Raw genomic sequence first — 25,795 nt, 5'->3', positions numbered from 1 at the left:
TAACTACAAAAGTAGTTTAAATTTCCCCTCCGACATAGTATACAAAATTCGGCTACAAAGTAAGTGGAGAATGATTTTTGACGTTTCACAATCAGATGCTCGGTAAACCACACGAATTCAAAATGAAATTAATCGTTCAGTATTTAAATACTTATATAACTGATTACAATTGTGTCTTAAATTTGATTTTATTGAATTTAAAAACACGAAAGATAAGTTTAAGGTTATCATTTTATTTTAAATATTTGCATTTGTCATAATATGACAGTTCTAGATTGACTACCTTTGTATAGTGTAGTTTTGCATTCACAAAGCTAGTTGAATTTTGAATGCGACCATTTTTAATGAAAGTTGTATCTCACTTGTTAAAACTATCCAATTATTTGTTTCGATGATGAGAACCAATGGTAGCTATAACTTGTACCTAGATACAGGCATACATATGTGTTCTATTGACAATTTTTCTTTCATTTGACAACACCTATCAAAAACTATATTAGTCTCCTCCGTAGCACCCATATTGATGGAAAGCTTAGTGCGGACGTTTCGTCAGCATGGCCTGGCCCACTGCACAGAAACCCCAACCTCAAACCGTTCCACAATCTGACCTCCGAGAAGCCGGATTACAGGAGTTTTGTATTTTGTATTTTGACAGTTGTTTTTTTTTGTTTTATTTTATGAATTTCAAGAGATACTGAATGGTTCAGCTGTCAAAAAGTGTAAGAGGACTTTTAGAGGCATTTAGCTAAGTTTTTAGATAAGAATTGTCATCTTTGACAAAAAGATATATACTTCAGTTATAATAAGCCCAATTACATTTGCTCTAAAAGTCGACAAAAAAAAACAAAAAACAATTAAGTTTAAATAATCAATTACTCAAAACGTAATTAAAATGTTATATTACCTAATTGTTTACTTTAAGATATTTACAAATCATTAGATAATGTTATGAACCTACTGAATGAAATCATCATTTCTCAACTCTAAGCGGGCCTCTAACGAAACGAATCCAAGAACATAGTTACCTTTAAATTGAAAACCGTCTCATCATTGTTAGTGTGGGAGCCTGGGAACCTGATGGCACCAATCTAAAATCCTAAAGTTAATATGGTTATGTTTTATGCTTGTCTCATGATACCCTTTCCATAACTAATTTAACAAAAAGATCAAAAGCTATTTATGTCAACCTTTTATTACCCGAGAAGCACTCATTAGGTAGAAGAAGAATTAAATAACAAAAATCCCAAATAACCCAAATTAACAACCAATATAATACTTCTACTCCCGCTCATTAGTGCTAAAACGTTGAGACAATTATTACCTTGGCTATATTTTGTTATGTTATGTTGGAGGAAAAGGGTAATCTAAATTATACCGACCAATTCAGGAAATTACTCTACCAAAACGAACCGGAACGTCATCATATTATCGTGGTGATGGCGACCGACAACGACGACGAGACGATGCCGGCCCGGGAAGTAGAGACAAAATAACAAAATTAACAACAAAAATCATATCACAACATTTTTATGGTAGACTGACTTTAACATACGGGGCAATCAAAGATACGGCCACCCTGGGCCTATCCATCCTAGCCAGGCGGCCAAGTCAGCAAAGCACACTATATAGTACCTAACCTACCATCAGGGCACAGGCCAGGCCAGGATAAGCGCAGGCGCAGGCGGCCAACAAATAACGACAATTCTACGAGGACAACGTCGACAACGACCACGATGATGACGACGATGACGACGACGGCTACGACGACGACGACGATTGGAAAATGTGATGTGTGTGATGATGCCAAAAGGTATATCAGCTGGCGGCAGCCAAAGTAGCAGCACCAGGAACAGCAGCAACAACCAACAACGCGACCGACGCGACGACGCGCAGCAGTCCAAGTCCAATATCCAATCCAACCAACCAACCACACACAACCAAAGCAAGAGAATAAATCGGGGAGTAATGAAGACGGACCACACAGAATTGAGCCCCGACCACCCAGTCAATGAATAAAAGACCACACACAGATTTTTATTACGAACAAAACATAAAAATAAAAATAAAAATAAGAAAGATATACGATGACTGAAATATATCGCGCAGCGATATTCCAACTCCAAGTCGACTGCGTAAGCGTCCATACATATCCGTATTCATAGCGCTGCGATACGCTGCGCTGGCTGGATAACTGGCTAACTGGCTGGCTGGTTGGCTGAATGGCGGACTGACTGGCTGGCTCCTGCTACTTTAACTTCAACTTCAACTTGAACGGATGCAGATACTAATTTTGTTTCTTTCTGGTTGTCTTGGCATAATAATTTGTGTTAATACCCAATTGCCTGGGTAGGAAGGAAATATTAGGGGCATCTATCAAAGCTAGACTTCCAAAATGTGTCTAAGATTTGTTTGGCCAGGTTAACATGATAGCGCATAATGGTAGGGACGGTCACGGGAGTGGCGAGTAGCTGCAACATAGTAGTAAGGTAATACATAGGCTTCTTAATTAGGGTCCTTCATCAAAGTGCAATCAAGACTTTAGGTGGGATTGAATATAGTTTGCAGATTTTTCAATTTGTATTGAATACGGATTGCTGGAAAAGCATGGATCGAAACTGATCTTACATCGTATAAAGGTGGCTTCTTATAAATTGTGGTAATTGCATATTTCATTCAGAAAATTGAACAAATACGCATTTCCTATAATAAACGTCATCTGAACACGCCTAAAGAGGACAGTTCTGTTTTTTTTACGAACTATTGTTGTTATGTCAAAAAAATTGTTTAAGTGTCATTGTTGCAAATAATTGTTGAAATTTGTTAGAATCTCTAACGAACAACTATTTTAAAAAATTGTTGATCTGTCAAACTACCAGTATTAACAATAAAAATAATATTTTTATAGCCGTAAATATCAAATTTAATACATAGGTACATGAGATAAGCAATTCATGTTTTTAAGACATATCCTAAATCAAATATTCATTTTTTTAAACAAAAGGATGAAACGCCAAAAGAGCGGATAACGAAAAATATTACTTATTGTGTGATGAAAATTTTTCGTCCAATTTATATGAAAAATTGCTTTTTATTTCATTATTTTCTTCCAAACCACAATAATAAATGAATTGAGTTGGGAGTTGTTAAAAATCGTAACTATTTGAAACTTCAAGAATGAGTTTACAAACGATGTAATGGCGTCATATTGTTACAAATCATAACAATCTTGACGTTTAGGAACGAAAATAGTTAGCGATTGTTAATAGTTAGAAAAACAACAGAACTCAAGCGGAAACTTAAGAAAACAAACCTGTTTTAAAAATGTTTCTTCCTCATATTAAATTTTTTTAAACAATTCTGCTTAAACTTTCTTTTCTCTTTCTAACGATCAAGTGGGAAGGAGATACAATTCTGTCTAAAGTTTAAAACAAAAGTTCTGTTCCTTTCATCCTAATTTCTTTAATTTCTAACATCCATATGATTGAGTTTATTTTAAAACTAGTATAACAGTTATAATTGTTAAAAAAGGGTTTCAAGTTCTAAGGTTCTATTTCGGCCAATTGACATCGACACCACGTGAGTAAACACGGTTATTGAATTTGCCCTTGTGGCTAGTGGCACCGTCCTCTTGAAAACATGTCCACATCCATATCTTTTAATTCAGGTCATAAAAAGTTTGTTATCAACCCACGATAGCGAACACCAGTAACTGCCTGACCGGCCTCATTTTGGAAAAAATACAGCCCGATGATGCCGCCAGACCTTAAAACACATAAAACAGTCAATCTTTGTGGGGCATTAGCGTTTCGACATCGACAACCACTCTTGGATTATCATTCGCCCAAATGCGGCAATTCTGCTTATTGACGAATTAACTGAAGCTAAAATGTGCAACATCACTGAAGATGATTTTCTTCAAAAATTGATCATCCACTGTTGCCATTTTTTGCCACCATTCTGACTTTTGACGAACACACAGCTTTAATGGCTGAAACCAAAACACGCTTCAGCTTCGGTTCGCCTGACGTTTACGAGTTCAGCCATACGAATTCAATGCATTGAATTCGACGTCACGTTTCATTTGACAATCGTAAGGAAATAACGTAATGTTACGTAATGTGAGTTCAAACGGAAGCTCTTCTCCAAATTTGCTGAACATTTGCTTTGTCTGACGGCTCAACAGCTGTAAAAAAGTCAACAAACAAAATACTTGTGCTTTTGGAGGTATTCCCATTGGTTCTTATTCAGTCAGGCAAAGCCGAAGCTGAAGCATGTTTCAGCCATAAATGGTTAAGAGACTTTAGTTCTAAAATCTAGTTTTGCCGTGAGACTAGCTTTCAAGAAACTAAATAATAAGGCTGAAAGACATTTGTACTTAAAAATATTTCCCGTTATTAACAATCTGACATATTCTAACGAGAAATTATAAAAGAGTAAAAATTCCAATTTTTGTGATTTTCAGTCTTAGATGAAGTTAAAATTGGACAACTTGCACATTGGCATTGGACATTGGCTGCGTTCAATCCCAGATAGATATGGTATCCGATACCTTTTTGTTAGTGTTTTATGTGTAAGATAACAGCTGATCAAAAACAGCTGAGATGTCAAAAAAGGAATCCAAAGGTATCCAAGAATTGCTGGGGTATGTAGGTATCTAACAGTACAGCTGATTCAACACATGGTTGAATTTCAAGAAACTTGAAAATTGCTTTCAGTTTTTTGTATTTGTTGGTAAACGGAAATATACAAAATGTTAGTTGAAGTTGTATTCGAGTATGTTTTGTACATAATAGACGATAAAGAAGCTATTTATCTCCGAATTTTAGAAGGAATTTGTGATCTATTTTGATTTTGAAGCTTAAATGTTTTTTTTTTTTTATTTTTTGACAGCTATCCATCTTGTTCAACAAGGTATCTAAAAATCCACCTATCCAAGATACCCTATCCAACACGAGATTGAAAGCAGCCATTGACTTTTTTTAATATGAGGGAGTGAGATAAAATTATTAAATGTCAAAATGTGTCTCCTCAAAAGACTTTAATATGAACAATGTTTGAAGCCTCTGTGATTCAAGGTCTGTTCCCTAACTCTGAAATTCTGTTGATTTCTGCGACTAAAAATTTGATTTAGTCAAACAAATGTGTTTGATCAGAATTATCACAGCTTAAAATAGTGTCAATTTGAGGGTATAATTTTGGCAATCATAGTAATGTGAGACTTGCACGTAATTGAGATTCTATGCCGTGAATGTCCCTAATTATCTCATCATTTAGTTATTGAATTGTTGCTGGCTTGGGGGCGAATACCTTTTCTTTCAAATAATCCTAAAGAAAGAAGTCGAACGGTATTAAATTACATGATCTTGGCAGCCAATTTACATCGCCACGTGAGATAACACGGCTATCGAATTTGTCGCGCAAAAGAGCCATTGTTTCGTTAGCCTTGTGGCAAGTGGCACCGTCCTATTCTTTCTCTAATTCGGGTCATAAAAAGTTTGTTATCAGCGATCACTATTCACAGTAACTGCCTGACGGGCCTCATTTTGTATAAAATACGGCCCGATGATGCCGCCAGCCCTTAAAACACATAAAACAGCCACTCTTTGTGGGGCATCGGTGTGAATGACACTTTTAATATGACATTTCTAAAATGGCACTTCTGTTATTAGCAGCTGTTGTTTTTTCTCAAAAGTTTGTTTTGATTTGTGGTGCAGTAAGAGATATGAATTTTGAAACCGAACAAATTGAATTTATCGCAGAAGTAGCGTAGTCTGAGGGACGTTGCGAGCTCAATCTTTCTTTTATCTATGATGAGTTCTTCAAAACTCATTTTCTATTCTACAAAAACAAAACTTTTTCAAGAAATAATTGTACACCTATTCTATTTTTATTACCTTTAAGTTTATTGGCTATACATCCAAATGCAAATGTATTTTGTTTGTTGACTTTTTTATAGCTGTTGAGCTATCAGACAAAGCAAATGTTCAACAAATTTGAACTAGGGCTTCCAATTGGAGTCACATTACGTAACATTACGATCTTTTCCTTACGATTGTCAAAATTAACGTGAGGTTAAAGATTCATTGTGATAGCATGCATTGAATTGCTGTGGCTGAACTCGTAAACGTCAGGCGAAGCCGAAGCTGAAGCGTGTTTGTGTTTCAGCCATAAATGACTAACGAAAAATTATGGAAGAATAAAAATCACACCAATCTGTGATTTTCAGTCTTATATGAAGTTAAAATTGCACAACTCATAACTTTATAACTTAATTGACTTTCTTTTATTATTAGTGAGTGAGATAAAATTATTAAATCACAAAATCTGTCATCTCAAGAGAATTCAATATGAACCCCTTTTGAAGCCTCTGTGAAACAAGGTCTGTTCCCTAACTATGAAATTCTATGACTAAAAATTCTGAGTCAAACAAATGTCTTTGTTTAGAATTGTCACAGCTGAAAATAATGTCAATTTGAGGGTAGAATAATGATACAAAATCATAGTAATGCGAGACTTGCGTGTCTGTCAAATATGATGCTGTTGTCAAACTGTGATTTTTTGTAAACAAACATTTGACAGATCATGTTTGCTTCGATGTTTAGACGGTGCTGTGGGACTCTTATTAAGGTGAATGTTTTTGATGCCTTGTCATTCTTGTTGATCTGAATCTAGATAATGGTTAAAAAAAGGATTACGTGAGTTAGTAGACATTTTAAAAATATTTATGGATAAAGCCGGAGCGTGATTAAATGTCAAAATTTAGCTGCGTTAATAGAGTAGAACGTTAACATTGTCATAATTTTATTATGGATCAATTTGACGTTTTACGAGTTTTCAAGGTCCAAGACACTCAAAGAGGGGAAGGTTAAAAAGGAGGCACTACATATTTTAAAAAGATATGATTATGGTAATGCATGGATTATAGGAAAACGGAAAAATATGAATGATAGGGTCAACCATTTTTAATTTATGACCACAAATGTTAATGTTTACATCAGGGTATTTCAACTCATGTGTGTAAATGACATTTTATTATGTTACTTCTTACAAAGAACACCCTGCGCATAGCTATTGAGATAATACAGCTTGCTTTATTTCAATCTCAATCCCACATACCTTAAGTTTGTACAAGAATTTAAACCAGATAAAACATAAAATCACATCAGTCAAAAAAAATCTAAGCAAAATCACTTGCACGCTCATCACAACATCGCGCATATATCACATCTTTAAGATTTCAAATATAACATAACGAGATTATGCGGCAAATGAAATGAAGCGGCACGTCCGCGTCCGTCACAGTCGCCGCACTTGGGTCACCCTCTCTCAAACTTTCCGCTTCGAAGTGATTAAACTAGAAGAAACATTATGATGATAAGGATCTTTGCATACATCATTCTTCGTGTTTGTGATGTGCAAAGCAACGCGACAGCTACAGCGACGCGACGCAACGTACGGCTATGTGGCAAGAAGCAAGCGTGTTACATGGTTGAGTTGGAATGAGGCGATATATGTTCACGAGTGCGGATAATGCATCCAACACATTTTGTGGCATAAGGACAATCTCATTTCCATCGGTTTTGTTTTCTTTGTTTTGTTGAATTTTTATTTTCCCCCATCTTTTATACCGTCAAGTTATGTTTTTATATCTTGCGGAAGAGTCAGATATGGCATGTGTGACGAGGCCACCCCGGTGCAGCGCCGGCCGGCCATCCAGCATGGTTGTCGTTTTATTTAAGATAGATGGATAGATCTACCAAGCATAAGACCGCATCTAGTGGAAGCTTTAATGTGAGTGTCGCCTACGAAGACTACGATCGACGACGATGCAGTCGCCGCCACCGCCTCGACGACGCACGGTCGCCAACGACGAACCCGTAATCGTGCATCATAGGTAGATTTATACTCTATTTTTGTGTTTTGCTGCTGGCTGGTTGGCTAAAGTTGATGGTTGATCCATTCGACAATATGTGAACGCGCTTGCTGATGATCTTGATGATGACGATCATGTTGTTTTTGTTGATTCTTCATGTTGATCATAACGCCACGCCGCCGCCGCCGATCTGTACCACCACTCCATGCTGGACGGTCGTTATATTTAAGAATCTGTCGCTTTGCATAAGCCCACATATGAATATCTTACGCTACCTACTTACATTTACATTAATTGTTAACTTATACACAGCGCAGCGAGGGCGAACGGTTTTGAAGAATAACAAATAAATTATATCATAACCCAGTATATTGCAAGAGATGATATGCAAATCCATGTTGTGGGGTTTTGAATGTTTTCCTTGTTGATTTGAATGTGACAACAAACAAAAGAACTAGTTTATATTTTCATACTTTCAAAAACTATAACTTGAAAATAGTTTTCTAAGCAAACTTTCAAATTAATAGCATTTAAAAAGATTTATGAATTATTCAATATGATAATCCGATAAATAACGCATCATTGTGTTTACCACCTCTTATTGTTTTGACAGTTAAGGAACTGTGTCTTATTTTCTTATAACGTTTATACGCTGCTTTTTCTTGACACATTTTGAATGATGCATTAGGCTTTTTTTATTTGGATATGGATCATGCTGGGTACAATCTTTCGTGGTTTTAGGCTGGTAGTGTTAGAATTTGACACCTGTCAAACTGATCTGTCATTTTAAATGTCATACAATTAGTCGAATGTTTGCCATTTACAATAATTTGTCGCTTTTTTATCGAATAAAACTTTAAAATTATTATAATTTACTAAGAAAGTGGTGATTCATAATCGACTGATTTCACTGCTGTGAGCGCAACTTTTTACTGATATTCCAAATTAACTATTTATGGCTGTGTTTGCAGCAATAGTCGAATAATTGATTTTGGTGAGCAGTGATTGCAGAGCATAAATTGAAACACAATTGTACCAATTGTTGTAGCTTTATTTCGTGAGAAGTTTCCTGGGTCATGTGATTTCACACTTTGGCTATGCCAATTAACCTTCAACCTCACGATTCGACACCGTTAGATGTTTTCTGTTGGACTACGCAAACCGTGATGCTCACGTAAATAATACCTGACATCTAAAAAAATTAAAGAAAAGTGTTTAAAAATTACTTTAAGAAAAAAGGAAATTATATTGTTTTTCTCGCTTAATTGCAAAAGATATTAACTAAAGTTTTATTTTTTAAGTTGGCAACAATATTTTAACTGTTGGCCATTATGTCAGCTGTTTTTGTTTGATTTGACATTTAAAAAATTGAACCTAAAGAATTTTTTAGTCTCCTATTACACGTTGACGCATGACTAACTTTTGACTTTTCTTATAAATTTGTATTCGGTGAACATAGACATACTATACATGGACTGCTAGTAGCCAACTTCACGATAGTATAGTATGTCAATGTCGGTGAAGCAGGAGCTATTACACGTTGACTCGTGCCCCATGCCTCAAATTTGACAATTATTGTTTGTTTTGTTTTGAATGCTCCTTCTCGTTGGCTTTAATTTTTCGATAGTTTTTGAAGTTGAGTAAAATTCAAACAAATTCGATGTTGTTTATCCCAGCAACAAGAAAATCGAATGAGAAAGAACAGCATAAAACGAATATGAGAAACGAAGAAAGAAACGTCAAAGTGAGTCTACTAAGAAATTGCCCGAGACTCACCGGAAATTTTGTTTGCACCTCATTTTCTCACATCTGCTTTCTTTTTCGCACTCATGTGAGTCGTGAGTCGAGAGGCATCGTGTAATAGCAGACTTAGCAAGGCGTAGAAACGGTGAATTGGCCCAAAACAAGATTATCCCGTTGATTCCAATTCTTATAGGCGAATTTTGTTTAGCTATGAAGCTGACTTGTCCCGTCCGAGTGGTCCCGTCAATAAACAAAACTGCTGTATTTGGATTGATGATAATCTTTTAGATTTTAGTGTATGTTGAGACACACAAAAACCGACTGTTTGATATGCTTTATGGGTTGGTGCCATAATTGCATAATTTTTAAAATCAATGCTGGTCAGAATGTTTCAGAAAATAGTGTGTCACACAACTAGTGCCATAATTATTTGGCAACCTCCTATTTTCACTTTACGTACCCCGTAAATTGGCCTCCAAGATCGTGCCTTTAAAAGCCACCGCTTGACCATTGTCTATGTGAAGGTCGCCAGTCTACACCGATAATCCCGAAACGATAAACCACTTTTGGAAAACAACATTTGCCACATAATTGACGATATAAGGGCACAACGAGATTAACCTACATCAAAGCCAGAAATCGCATTTAAATTTTTAAGCCCGAAACGGACTGACGCACGGATTAGAAATAGCTTAATTCGTTCTACTAGTGTTGTTCAGTTGTTGTTGTGTTTTTTGACAGCTTAATTCGTGCTAATGTAGTACCCGTGGCATGATGGTCAGTGCGATGGACTGTCATGCCAGAGGTCTTGGGTTCGATCCCTGCCTGTGCCATCTAAAGTTTTTTTCATAGGTACTGCCTCTTGCGAGGAATTGACAAACTCTCAAAGAGTAATTCTTGTCATGAAAAAATGCTTTCTCAAATTAGCCGTTCGGATTCGGCCTAAAACTGTAGGTCCCTCCATTCCTGACAACAATACTCGCACACAGGAATGGTTGAGAGTTGTAAGTCACTAGGCCCTGGTTCCCAACGGACTGTTGCGCCACCCAATTAATTAATTTATTAATTCGTGCTAATAAAGCTGTTCAATTTCTTGAACCCAGTGCTGAGAATTTTCAGAGCATTTTATAGGAGTGATAAAAGTTCACTTTATATTTTGTTTCCATTTGCTAGATTAAAAAATTTGAAAAACTTAAAGTTGGCGCTATAAAACTGTCAACATAATTTATAAAATGAAGAGAATAACAAGCAAACTTTCTTTTATCGCCTTATTTTTTATCGTTTTTAAAGTTAAAACACTCTTTATTTTAAAAGGAAACAAGAAAAAAAATTATAAAGATCTTTATCTTATAAAAACAATCATAATATTTATAAGAAATAAGTTAAGTTACATTATTTTTACCTTCACGCCATATACACATTATTTATAAAAAAATATACATAGTTTTAAGATAAAGTCAATTTTTGTGTACACCTTGAATTGGTCGCAACTAAATTAGAGCGAACGCACCTCATCAGAACAAGTTCGGAGATCATTGATGCACCATTCGAACATACCTATTATTGACAACTGATGTCAACGGATCTGCCGGATAGAAACGTTAATGGCTGAAACACAAACACGCTTCAGCTTCGGCTTCGTCTGCATTACGATGGGCCTTCTTTGAGGTTGCTTTAATTGTCATTTCTATAATAACCAACGGGAATCCTTCCAAAAGCAAATGTATTTTGTTTGTTGAATTTTTTGTTTACAGCTGTGGAGCTGTCAGACAAAGCAAATTTTCCGAAAATTTGAACTTTAGCTTCCGTTTGGAGTCACATTACGTAACATTACGTTCTTTTCTGTCAAACGAAACGTGAGGTCAAAGCTTCATTCTGATAGCATGCTATGAATTCCCATGGCTGAACTCGTAAACGTCAGGCGAAGCCGAAGCTGAAGCGTGTTTTTGTTTCAGCCATAAAAGTTCAGCTATATTTTGCGTTGCGTGCAGCAAATGCTTTGCTTATGGGCCGCTTCTTATAGGAACGTGTGTAATTAATCTAGCTGTCAGTTGTACACGTTGAGTCCCCTTCCTTTTTAAACGATAAGCCTAACAATGTTATTTATAAGCCTTTCAAATAAAATATTCGTTGATATTTTTTTATTTAAACACTTTTCTGACCCACCCTGTTAAGCGATCGCTTTATAAAATAAATCAGAAAACATTAAAAAAGAAAACGATTTCATTCAATGAAACGACTTTCATTCATGACTTTTGCCAACAACTTATAAACAGTAAACATTTCTACAACACTCGCTCAAGACATAATAATATAATTGCTCCAACCTCCGTTGCTGCTGCCCTCCTAGATTATTTTCTCAGATTGGCTTGGAGTGGTAGGCAGGTTTAATGAGTTGTTGAAGTTGCAGAGCTGGAACTGGAGCCCAGTAGTCGAGTTCATTTGATTGCTATGCTATTGTTTTGTTATATAAGCGAGAGATAAACAACAAAAAGCACAAATAGCCTAAGAATTAAAAGAGAAATAAGAAAATACAAACTACTAAAAAATAAAAACATACGAAAAAAAACTACCAAGGCACGAATAACAAATAACCATACGTTTATTAAATGGAAACGAAACGAAACGACCGCCAACAGATACATTCGTGGTATTAATCGCTTAACGTTATCTCTCCAAAGAACCTCTTAAACAAAACGAGAAAAAAGCTTTGCATTTGCATAATTGAGCCACATTACGCTGCCGCCGACCGCTGACTATGTGTGTGGTCCGGGTCTGCCATGCCCCAACCGCACACATCACACAATCGCGTTGAGGTCCTGAGAATAATGCATGACAGTTTGTTACGTTGTTGTTGTTGTCGTTGTTAGCTTTGCATTTGCCTTCAACTTCAGAGACGACTTTAGAGACTTCAGATCAGAGTATTGGGACATTGGGAGTGGTGAAGCTCCGGTCCGGATGGATGTAGGGTGACACGACAACGGAACTCGGTCGAGAACGAACGAGGAATGGCTAAAATGACTTCAACCTCAACTACAACTCAACTCCAACAAATAAATGGATTACACATCAAGAATGTGTGTCTCCGTTCAATCTTCCAGCTGTCTGTTGGGGCGATTAAAAAAGTGGCGAGCCTATACAGATGCCTGAGATGAGATGTAAGATTTGAGATGTCCAGGTTCAGGTTGGTTCCTTCATCAGGCGACAGGCCCTATGTACGAGTATCTCGCTCAAATTGTGTGGTACTATGATGTGTAACACTATGTGACCAATTAGAGTTGGATAATTTGTGTGACCACCAGTGAACAGCTTGCACATAATTAACCCCGATTATTATCGCTTCGCTATACAACTGACGCGACGCAGTGGTTAGCATGCATCGGCATACGCTATGTTCACTGAGGCCAGAGCCATAAACTCGACTGGATTAACACGTTAATTATAAATTTATATATCAACGATATGAAAATTGGAGCGCAATAGCGCGCATAGCTTTTGTGTTATGGACTGCACTGCACTGGAATGGAGCACTCTGACATCTGATTTGGATCTGATAAGAGTGTTGAAATCGGATTATGAATGCTTTTGACAGCTTGTTTGGAAATAAAGTTAATTTTGCCACCAGTCGCTCCACTCTCTATAGTGCGGTAGACATGCATAAATACATAATGGCTAATTGATGAGGTTTTTGGTTTATTTGAAAGTGAAAAGTATTTACTACATGGCCATGTATGGGTGTGGTAAAAGGTGAGAAATCAATTGGACACATTTCTAAAATTGAACAATTTTAAAAACATCAAAAGTCGGCATTTTAAGCTTTTAAGGGGCCAGTTATAGTTATCATTGAAATCGATCCGGCATTTTGAATCGATATTTGACTATGTTTCCAGTCGATTAAATCGTTCCACTGATTTGTGTTCCAATTTCACACGATTCCAGTGACAGATTTCTGTCAGTAAAAGTTTTTCGGTGGATTTCAATCAGGGAATTAGTTTTCAATGACAGAAACTTTTAATGATAGCTATAAATTACCTGTCAAGAAAATTCCAATTCAATGATGAAACAATTCAAGTACAATACCTTTGCATTTAGACTTGATGCAAAGACACTCGATATAGAGACTGGAATCTTTCGTACCGTTCACCCCCCAACACCCATTTCTTTACATTGTTGTTTTTGTCATTTTGACATTAGGTAAATTAACAATGGAAGTCCAACAACAATTGTATGAGGTGTATTTACTTTTTTTGACAGATGTTATTTTTTTTATTAATATCTGTGGTGAGGATTTTATATTTTTTTAATTAAGGTGATGTCACACTTTTATGTGTTTGTTTTTAGTTTGAAAAACTAAAATTATAGAGAAATTGTTAAAACTTTTTTATAATTATCAAAATACTTTTAGTAAGTAGTCATCGTTTTTAAATTTAAAAAAATGAATTATTAGAACATTCAAAAAAGATAATTTTTGAAACTCTTTATATTACATTTAAATTAAAAAAAAAAACAATGTCTTACATTTCAGTTTTCTTTTCAAGTTTATTACCTAAAAAAAAACATACATATACGAAACAACATCACAAAATTCAATTTCTTCTTAATTCCTTTTAAACATTTTTTCCTTAAGGTTTTGAAATTCATCCCAAATTCTTATAAGTACTTTCAATTTCTTTTCAAGTACAAAATAATTGAATATAACTAAGGTTATCGGTACTTAATTTCCTTAATAAGGTCTTGGAGTCTAAGGGCATTTAATAAACAAATAACTTTATTTAAAAATTCAATCAGACCAAACATATCAATGAGAATGTTGGTTCCGCATTGATGTTCTATTTATTCCATACCTCTGGTCACAGTCAAAACAACTAAAACTTAGTACTCAAGGTTTAAACATGATTGCCCTAAATAAACAACTGTAATTATGTGTTTTAAAATTATTATAAAGAAGATATGCCGAAGCATTTCAAATGTTCTAAAAAATATCAATTTAGTTTATTCAGTCATTATTGTTTGACCAATGTCCAATAAGGTTTCAGAAAAGTTTGCAATTGCGTCCAACCGTTATATTTGGATTTTTAGATATCTACGAACCAAATTGTTTCGTTGTGTGGTTTGTGGAGCCGTATGGTTCGTTACCTCATGCGGATATTTTTTTTAGACATGTGGTTTTCAATCTGGCAATACTTTTTTCGGAGTTGGTCTTTTTGACAGCTGTCACTCGTGAAAAGCCTTTGGAAATAACTGCCCGGTTCGTGGAATACAACGAAACAACGAAAGAAAAAGTCGTTATCTATCCCAAAGTTACGTCTGTCGATGATGATATTTTGAACAAGACAGAATATAGTTTTTTGCAGCCTCTGTTACAATACTCACAAAAACCCCAGTAGCATCACTCTGATTTTTTTCGATTATGCCAATTTCATCAACATATCCCAGTAATTGGACAAACTTTGTAAGACAATGTTCTAGTGTTGACATGGGAGCTCTGCACTATTCTTTCAAGGACGATGTGGACGATGCGGTCTTAAAATAAATGAAGAGATGGTGGGTGTCGATATGATGTATTTAGGGTTTTTAAATATATGCCGTAATGTGAATATTTGATCGACTGTGGACTTTCATGGTCTAAGACCACACTGATAAGGACCTATCACGTAGTTGACGATGGGCCTTAGACGTTCACATATTACGGCAGAGATTAATATCTATACGATGTTGAGAAGACTGATTCTCTATAATTGGTGAACATTAGAGTATCTCCTTTAAACAGTATCAAGATAGTCGTTTAGCCAAAAAAAAATAATTTTACAGGCGGAGTCATAACACTAACTGGAAGCGTTGAATTGGTGATGAACTACCTAGCAAAGCGATTAGCTGTCTCTAAAAAGCTAACAAATGGAGTGTCATTAACAAAGAGCGAAGGAACCAAGGAAGACAAAGAATTCTTCATGTTTTTACACGAATGACCACAAATTTGTACTGCCTTTGGGACATTGCAGTATTTTTAGCCGTAATTTTTGGTCATGCAAAAATTTTGTGCTTCGAATATGGGCGTTGCAGGTCTTCCTGGCTTGCTTGAACATTTTACAGCTCACATCGAACCTTGCGTTTACCTTAGGTCTGATAATTTTAACCCTGTTCGGAGTAAAAGTTTTCATTCCTAGGAAAATCAAACTTGTAATTATATCAGCGCTTTGACGTCACTATCGGGGAAGGATAATGACCAATTTAAGATCCTGAAATAATTATTTCGATTGCCCGTATTGCCAAACGTTTTCAAGTTATTGCTCAGCCCAATTCACGAAGATACCATGTTTCTGGCAGTCTAGCGGTTTTAGTTCTTGCATCAAATTAATCTTGTAAAGATGTAGGCTAAGATCTATTAGCAAAATTTTATACAACGACGGAAGTTACAGAAATGCCCAACGCTTGAGAATGACGCGTCAGAGACACATTGGGCTTTCCGCAACTAAAGCCTCAGTGGCAGCAATACTCTCTACACTACGGGCAATTCTAATAGAAAAAAAAAAACAGTTTGGGAAACTTGGTGAAATTTTCAAGCTATCAAACAGGCTTAAATGTCATTTCGATCAGCTGTTGTGTTTTATTGTGATATTTCTTTTCATTGTTTTGTGATGACAAATATTTAGCCTGCTAAAATGTAAGTGTACCCGTGGCATGATGGTTAGTGCGTTGGATTGTCATGCAAGGGGTCTTGGGTTCAATCCCTGCCTGTGCCACCTTAATTTAAAAAAAAAATTAATTTTCGCGGGTACTGCCTCTTGCGAGGAATTGACAAATCCTTCAAGAGTAATTCTTGTCATGAAAAAGTGCTTTCTCAAACTAGCCGTTCGGATTCGGCCTTAAATTGTAGGTCCCTTCCATTCCTGACAACAGTACTCGCACACAGGAATGGTTGAGAGTTGTAAGTCACTAGGCCCTGGTTCACAACGGACTGTTGCGCCACCCCATTTGATTTGATTTGAAAATGTAAGTATGCATTCTTTTCAATTGTTATAAATTAAGTTAATTGTTTATTTTCAAAAACTGCAATGAGAGAAGCTGGCGAGGTACTTAAATGCAAGTGGGCCACCAACAAAAGCTGTTGCAGAGTGGAAACGAGTAATTAACAAACACAAATTCATAATGTACACAAAAGATATTTAGAAATAAACTATAAATTAGATTTGGACACTTCGGAAATAAAAAAAACTCACTGAAAACAAAAAATTAATTAAGAAAACTGGTGGTGGCCCATTTGACTTAAAGCAGCTCGATGAAAGCGAAGAAGTAGTTGCTGCTTGTGGGATGAAAACTTCAGTGACAGGCATTGAAGGAGCCCTAACGTTTGGCACCACCGTGGACACACAAGGTATGTTTTAGGCAGTTAAAATTTCTTGCATGTCCAACAAAGCATTTTCATTCTCTACAAAACCAAAAAATAATAAAACGGATATTGATGATATTGAACAACTTTTGGAGAAGCTAACATCTTCGAAAGCAAATCGAGTCACAGGCGAGGTCTAACAAAGTGGATGATGTTTTCAAAAAACAATTAGACCTGCAGGAAAATTTCTTTTCCAAACAATTGGAAGCTCAAAATAAAGCAAACGAAAGTTTTGTTGAGATACGAGATGCTATTTTCTACTGGCACATATCCGGGAAAAGGAATCTGAAAGATCTCTCTCTCTCTTCTAAAAAAGATGAACTAGAAATAAGGAAGAAAGAGTTAGAAATCGCAAAAATTACCAACGATTTGAAGCTGTGAGAGCTGAACAAGTCTGCTTAGCCTTAAAGCTACTTTGGAAGTAGATTTAAGTTTTTTGTTGTTGTTTGTTTTCTGTTATGTTGTGTATTTATGAAGTTTTTTTGTTGTGCTTTTGTTTTGGATTTAAAAGTTTTGCTTTTTTTTGTGTTTTTTAAATAAAAAGCTATGGAAAACAAATATTTTCCAAATTTGTATTGGTCTAATTGTTCGCATACAAATCATCCCTTATATCATCACTGATTATTTTGGCAGCTGCCAAGAGTTATCTCCAGCTGCAGGTACTTGAAGCTCATCGTGCACGCGCAATGTTCCTGAATATAATACATTATTTTTAGAATAATTTAAGTGATAACTTTTTCAACAAAACACGAAAATCTAAACATTTTTCAAGGAAGACAAATCGACAGACGGGATCCGAAGTTATCAGTGTGGGTCGCATCCCAGCCTTATTAAAAACCCTTTAGTTCAAAATTTTTGGCAAGCTTTGCTAAAATATACGAGGCTTATAATATGACCTGTCAATTTCATGTTCACTGGTATTATTTTCAAAATATTTGGAAAAAAACTAACTTGCATACTTGCTACTATACAAACTATTGCTTCTCAACTTTCAAGAATTGGGCATTATAGAAGCTAAATTGTTAGTTGATTTGTAATACAGTTTTTTAAATACATGGCTATGATCTATACAGAATTTTTGTTTTGACTTTCAAAAGTTCACATTCATTCATTTTAATACACATTTAATGTAAGTATAGAATTTGTTTTGCAATACTTAATTTTTAGTTTGTTATGATCTAAAGTGGCGCTACAGTCCTGTGTGAACTAGGGCATCATCCAACAAACTTCTCCATCTAGCTCGGTCCCTAGCTAGATTCTCCAGTTCCGCGCTCCAAGTTGGGTGAGGTCACATTCCACTTGTGCGCGCCACCTGATCCGCGGTCTTCCTCTGCTGCGCTGTCCTGTGGGTGTGGATTCGAAGATGCATTCTACGTGAACCAGCCATCTTAGTCGTTGCACTTTTACCCTTCTGGCTAAGTCAATGTCACTATGCAGCCCGTACAGCTCGTAGTTTCATCTTCTCCTTCACTCCCCTTCGATGCATACGGGACCGTAAATCGCACGAAGAACTTTTCTCACGAACCGACCCAAGCTGCTTTCATCTGATTTTGTCATAGTCCATTAAGTTAAGTTGTTTCCAAGCTTTATGGAGCAGCGTGAATTCTCCATGGTCATCCTGCACAAACGGACGAGTTTGTCAGGGATGCCAAAACTAGACATGGCTCTATACAGCTGGCCCCTGTAGATGCTGTCATAGGTAGAAATAGCGATCTCAAGGCAACCTAGCCTGGGATCCAAATAGCTCTGTAGTGCGCCGTTTTGATAAGATGCTGTCATATGCAGCCTTAAAATCTATAAAAAGATGGTTGGTGTCGATTTCCTGGTATCGGACTTTTTCCAGGATCTGCCGTAATGTGAATATTTCATCGACTGTGGGCTATCCTGGTCTAAGACCACACTGAAAAGGACCTATCAGGTTGTTGACAATGGGCTTTAGGCGTTTACATATTACGGCTGAGAAGATTTTATAGGCGATGTTAAGTAGACTGATTCCTCTATAGTTGGTGCAGTTTATAGGGTCTTCTTTTTTTCAGGATCGGGCAAACAATAATGAACATATGTTACTGATAAGCTGGTGCATGCTTCTATCCAGCTTATCACCTCCTGCTTTAAAGAGCTCAGCATTTAAACCATCTGCTCCAGCGGCTTTGTTAGGCTTCAGATTAGATATGGCAATCTTTAATTTGTCTAAGTCGGGAGGACGGGATTGTGGGCTTTCGTCGTCTCTGTTGAATGGATCATCCTGCCTGACAGTCTGCAGAAGTGGTCTTTACATATCCTCAGCATTGACTGCGGTTTCACTATGATGTTTCCACTTTCGTCTTTGCAGCATTCGGTTCTAGGTTTATATACTTGTGAATTTCGTTTCACCTGTCCAAAAAACTTTCGATCTTTATTCCTGCTTTTAAACCTCTCAACATCTTCGGCCGCACGCTTCTCATGCCCTCTCTTTGTCCTTCTGAGAAGTCGGTTATTCCTCTCGCCTCTTCAGCGTGCCTCATCAAACCAGGGGTTCCTTGTTGGTGGCTGTTTGAAACCCAGCACATCAGAGGCGGCTTCTCTGATTGCATCTTGACAATGTTGCCACTGGTTTTCAATACAATGTGTTGGCAGAGAACTTCGAGAGAGGTTACTAGTAACTCGGTCGGAAAAGGATTTGGCGATCTCTTCCGATTGTAGCCGTTCGACGTTGTACCTTCTGCCGGCACCTCCCTGTTTTTCCTTGGTTTTGGAGACCCGAGGTGCTACCTTGGGTACAACAAGATAGTGGTCCGAGTCGGTGTTAGCTCCTCGGAAAATTCGGACATCACTGATGCTGGAAGCGTTTCTAGCGTCGATTGCAATATGGTCAATCTGGTTGACTGTAGATTGATCTGGAGAACTCCAAGTTCCTTTGAGGTTTAGGTGTGGAAAACGCTTACTGGCTACCATGACGTTTCGCCCCCAAGGCAAAGTCGATGAGCGTGAATCCGTTGTTTGAAGTATTTTGTCAGTTGTATTTTTTGAATGTCCAAAAAAACGACTGCCTTTACCTTGACCATACTGTACGTAATTACAATAAATGTCTATTATTTGATAAGCATTGCCATAAGGTCTCCCAACGGCACGGAGCTCTTGGGTAATAATTATTGTGGTGCACTTGGGCGTATACTTGTTTTTTTTTCGAAATTGTTTTTTATGTTTTACTTATTGACGTACAGTTAAGTTAGAAACGAATTGCAATAAGTTCTTTCAGACATAATTATTGTTTGTTCATATACGGGCTTAATATATAGGAATGTATGCTGGTATTTACATCTTAAGAGAAATGTAACAACTATAAAATATAATAACTGCATACATCCGTACTTAAAATTGTATTCTCATCATAAATTTCTCAAAAACTTCCTCACTGCATTGCGAGGTCTTATACCTATGTATATGAAACCAGTTATAAGTAAATAAATTAAATCTAATCGAAACAATACTTAAAATTAATAGAGATGTTCTGTTGTTTTTTCCCTCACTCCCTCACTCCGGCACTTATACATGTACCTTTATACAAAAACATTTATTACTTTTTAAATCATAAAATTTATATGCATTTGGCGCCTTCTCCGTTCCCAAAGAAACATTACCAAGTCAAAATTCAAAGGAGAAACAATATTATACATTTCAAATCAAAGAAAGATTAGCAATAAATGAGTAATTTTATTGCTACTCTGGCATAAAGCAATAACTTTCAAATATGTCACGTTCATTAAATAAACAAAAAAAAAAACAAAATCATTTAATTTATACTCGTAAATGCGTCACACGTAGTTAATAAAAATAAAATATATATGTACTATGTCTGTCTGTCCGTTCATTATTATTGTTCCATTTGCAACTTAATTTTGGTGACGTTTTGAGACGTAGCTATTGTTGCATAAATTTCAAATAAATCACTGTGGGTGGTAACGTAGCGCAGGTACCTTAGCGGCATATTTAATTGATTCTTGTATTTAAACAAATTGCTTTTTTCGAACCTATTATTATAGTGACTCTGGCTTCTTAATGTTTTAGCCGTTAATTGTTTTAGCAGCAGTTATAAAACTTTAAAAAAGGACTTATGTGATTTCTTAATTCTTTATTATTGAATTCGAAAGCGAGAGAAAAAAATAAACGGTTTGAAGTTTCATTGAGACTACGTGTCAATGAGCATGTGCAACTTTTTGAAACAAGCAAGTTGGACTGCTTGAAATTTTAACGACAATATGAGGATGCAAATCGTTAAAAATCTTTAATTTTTAATACCAATAAAATTTGACACAGACTTAAAAAAGCGATAACATTGTTATTAGAAAGCCGTGATGAAATGTTTAAGAGTTTTTCAAAGCTTAAAATGACCATAAACTCGCCTTGGAAATGTTGTTTTTAAAATATTTTGATTAGAGCCGATTAATTAAACCTTGAAAAAGCATCAAACCTCTAGTGAATTTAAGTGATGTTTGATGGTATAATTTAGTCATTCTTTTAATTTTATTTGTAAATAAAATGTAAATAATTGGACGAAGCATCGTCTGTTGTGGTATCCTACTATAACGATCATTTTAAAATTTTAATTGTTGCTTTTCCGAATGGGGATCGAGTTAAATGATCAAACTTTAATTTTGAAGGCCATATCTTCTGTTTAAGATTTATTTAATTAGTGCTCATACAATATAAAGATCAGGAACTAAAACACTTCCTTGTGGTAACCCAAGTAATACTTGTATACGTTTAAGTACTAAAAAATTATTAATAAAGGGTGGTTTTTAGCTATTATCTTTTTGGTTTAAACAGATGACGCACGTTTCCTGTTTTGTTTTACTGTCAAACATCTTTAGTTTGGTCTATAATTTAACCATGAATCGTTTACAAACGAACAACGCTTATTGCGCGCTTCTTCCATTTTATGGTCAGTTTAATCGACCCACAGAATTGTTTCATCCTGAACTAAATGACTCATTGCGTGATGTTAAAGGATTTAACTTATTTAGACGGGATAGAGTGGGGCGCATTGGAGGCCACAATTTGTATGTGAAGCCCTTCCTGGTGGTTACATTGATTTTATATTTATTGAAATAACATGCAAAGATAACAAGATTCTACTGGGATTAGCATATAGACCAAATATACGCATTGATCGACACCATTACAAACCAAATTGGATGAATTGGCTCCTGTTTCACTTTACATTATTTTAGGTGGAGATTCTTTCAGAATCCACTTTTTGTGATGACACGAAAGCTCTTAACCTACATCCAGTAAATACATCCACTCCTACTCACTTTATTAAGGACACAAGTAGCCTTCTTGATGTATTTTTTGTTAGTGAATACAGCAAATTTCGTCACTTTAACCAACTTTCTGCATATTGTTTTTCACACCATGTCCTATTGCACTTAACTTACCAGTGCGAACCTCTTGTTTCAAGCAGCAGTTATTGCTATAGAGATTTTAAAAACATTAATTATATCCTTCTAGAACATGACTTTAGATCAGTTTAATGGTCTCGAGTTTTCTTTATGGAGTCTGTCGAAGACCAAGTTTCTTTTATTGAAGGAAACATTAGCTCTCTTTTCAATAATCACGTTCCCTACAAAACAAAAACCTTTAAATGCATTGACCATTCAACAACAAAATTAAAGTTTTAATAAATAAGCGCAACCTAGCTTACAAAGTTTGGAAACGTTTTAGAATCGACGAACTTCATAAGGTCAATACTGACTTAAGAAATAAAGTTGTACTTGAGATTTTTGAAGCTAAGAGACGTTTCTATGCTCCTCGACTTAACCCTTCATTAGTCGGTCATAAGCTTTGGAAAAATTTAAAAGATATTGGTGTTGGTAAGCACTTCAACAGTGTTTCTACTATCATTGATTGTGATGAGCTGAATACCAATTTCACATCCCTATAATTATTGGAGTTCAATGATATCGCATATTTTTTATGAATTTTCTATAAAGCTATTCGGGCTATTGTGACTAAATTTCACACCAAATTTACATTGTTGGACATTGAACCACAAACACACTCGGAGCTAAAAGATTAGTAGAAATTCTGGCTTTCGAAATTTGTCTTCACGGCACTCTGAATTATTAACAATTTGTACGTAAAATTTTGCAATTAGTTCAAAAATATAATTTGAAAACGGTTTAACTTTTCTACAGTGATTAATTTTTAAAGTGATGTTATTGGCAAGTGGCCGCGCGGCTTTTACTTACTTACCTAAGGTCGTACTACAGTACGGGACGGAACTGTGCCTTAAGGAACATGTGTCTCCAGCCAGCTTGGTCCCCAGCTAGATATCACTAGGTCCTAGGTCCTCTCCCACCTATGCGCGCCACCCAAGTCGTGGTCTTCCTTTACTGCAACGTCCCTACGAATTGGATTCAAGGACCTTCAAGACTGGAGGGTTGATGTTCATTCTACAGCCCATAGAGTTCATTATTGTATCTTAAGCAATATTCACATGAGACCGACCAACGAACGACGAATGAAATACAAAATGTGAGTTTATATACGTTTGAAGACATATTTCCACACAAATTCTTAATAAAACGATAGCAATATAGTTTCTATTTGATTTATAATGCATACTTTCACCTTTCAATATCATATATTAATACATTTAAGAAAGAATACATTTATTCGTCGCAAAAAAAATTGTAGTTATCCACACTCGCAACGAACAAAATAATCGCGCGTACTTAACCTAATAAAATCATTCAGCCTTATTGTGAGTTTCACCCGGAAAATCGTTCGCCCGAAATATTTGTGTTCGCCCGGAATTTTAAAAGTTATTGCGAGTTTCGCCCGAATAAAATTTCACTTCGAATCAGGACTGACAGTTCGAATAATTGACATGTTCATAGAGCTGAGCTCGCAAAAAATTTCCCCATCTCTGATAAAAACAGAGAATGATATCCGAACCAACTTTCCCTGTTAAATATAAAAACCCAAATAAATGTATGTAGTGCTGCAATTTCCTGTTAAAATTGAGGACACTGATTGTGAAAACACGCTTTAAAATCCATTTCCAATCGATTTACCTGCAAAAAAAAAACAACTCAATCTGTGAAAACACAAAATTTCCCTCTCTGTTTCTTAATATGTGAGTGTTCGTGTTTAGAAAATGAACGAACCTAGTGAAGTGTATTTTTGTTTTGACACCATCAAGAATTTAATAAAGTGACAAAAATTGTTTTGTGTATTATATTTTTTTTATTAAATAAAGATCCAAAAAATAAACAAATTATGATAAGCATTGCCCTTCAAATGTTGGTGGAGGCATTCCTGGCTGGCATTCCGGCTGGTCGAAGCAGTAGTGGTTGCTTCGTCGCTGCTATTTTCAGGTGCAATCTGAGTATCCGAAAGCGGTAACGGTGGAGCTTCACAGCCTTGTTGGTTTTGATCTTCATAACCAACAATTGTTTCAAACAAATCCTGAATTGGACTTTGATTTTCTTCATCGCCTTGTTTTCTTTTTTGGGGTAGTTTCAATCCAAAAGATTGCGAAGTTCCAACACCCTCAACTGCTTCCTTCATTCCAACGAGTTGGAAAAGAGCATCTTCGCCAGGAGAGAATTTTTGGGTTCTGTTAGGTCCACCTCCTGTGCCTCTCTCATACATTTTGTTAGTAGCAGCCTTTTTTCGCACGTAACGTTTTTGGTCATTCCAAACCTAATTAAAAAAAACATTTCTTTTTTTGATTTAGCACAAAAAATAAAAGTGAGTCTTTACCTTTTTCCATTCGAACTCAGTTTTGATTGGAGGCCCTGCGCTGTTGAGTTCCAAAGTGATCCGCTTCCAAAATGCATTGATTTTGTCCTTGCTTTCTTTTACAAAACCGCGTGCTATTTCTGGGTTTTCCTGCATTTTATTGAGCAGCATATCACTTTGTTTGGAATTGATTGATTTGCTCCTAACATAAATATAAAAGTTATTGTATTATTTTGTTCTTTTTTTTAACACTAATTGCATTTATTTACTTACATCATTATTTGTTGTTTTCCTGTTCACCTCCAAAAAATAAGCCCGAATTGAGTGCTCCCAATAAGGGAAATCTTTCGAACATGAATTTTTGTTCGCCCGAAACTCACAATAGGCGAATCGAAAAAAGGGATATTTTTCGGGCGGAATCTTGTTCACGTGAAACTCACAATAAGGCTGATTGTTTCGATGGGGGAAGGTGTTCGACATATTTAAAAAAATATGGATAAAAAGACAAATGGAAGAATTTGAGAGATACATTCTCCAAATATTATAAAAAAGATAAAAATGTGCCGAGTGGGTCGTAGACTTAAGCGAAGAAGCCATGACCGTATTTTGTAATCATGAAGTTTTTAGTTCAGAATATTGAAGTGCCAAGGTTATTTTAAAAAAGTTTCTGGAGTTTTGTTGGATCCGCAGTCAAAACTTTAAACGCAGACATTGAATGCCTTTCATCCAATTAAATTTGAAGACGACTGACATTTTAAATGTGATTTTGTTTTACTTTTGCTTGTTTTTTTATTGGTTTTTTGAAGTGTTTTGTTAGTGCAGGAAGCATATTTTTATTTCAAGTTTTTGTAAGCTATATTTAAATTGGGGAGTATATTTTTTTAATTTTTGTTTTGTAAATATAGATGGCACAAGTTAAAAGAATAATAATTTTGGTTTAGGTAAATGAATAACGTCTTTTAATAAATAATATTTCATTAAACCATATCGTGTTTTTTTTTAAATAAAAACTTATAATTTTCTTTGGAGCAAACGTTAAAACATGTTTGCCGTTTACAGCACCT

The 25,795-nt window shown here is 35.8% G+C and overlaps 1 protein-coding gene and 1 long non-coding RNA gene across 2 annotated transcripts; one reads left to right on the top strand and one right to left on the bottom strand.

Annotated features, from left to right (window-relative positions):
• Positions 1-16,655: 16,655 nt before the first annotated feature.
• On the top strand, positions 16,656-16,988 carry LOC129943046 (uncharacterized). Its single transcript, XR_008781151.1, has 2 exons — positions 16,656-16,738; positions 16,802-16,988. It is a non-coding gene; the product is annotated as an uncharacterized LOC129943046 (long non-coding RNA).
• Positions 16,989-17,624: 636 nt separating this feature from the next.
• On the bottom strand, positions 17,625-25,009 carry LOC129949643 (uncharacterized). The gene is made up of 4 exons (XM_056061220.1): positions 25,005-25,009; positions 24,753-24,933; positions 24,281-24,692; positions 17,625-17,695 (listed from the first exon to the last, which is right to left on the bottom strand). Exons 1-4 carry the CDS (start codon positions 25,007-25,009, stop codon positions 17,625-17,627), a joined length of 669 nt encoding a protein of 222 aa, XP_055917195.1.
• Between the last annotated feature and the right edge of the window lie 786 nt (positions 25,010-25,795).

This window comes from Eupeodes corollae, chromosome 1, assembly GCF_945859685.1.
Source record: "Eupeodes corollae chromosome 1, idEupCoro1.1, whole genome shotgun sequence".
Taxonomy (NCBI): Eukaryota; Metazoa; Arthropoda; class Insecta; order Diptera; family Syrphidae; genus Eupeodes; species Eupeodes corollae.
Note: the sequence above shows the minus strand (reverse complement) of the source record. Positions and strands in the feature narration are given on the sequence as shown.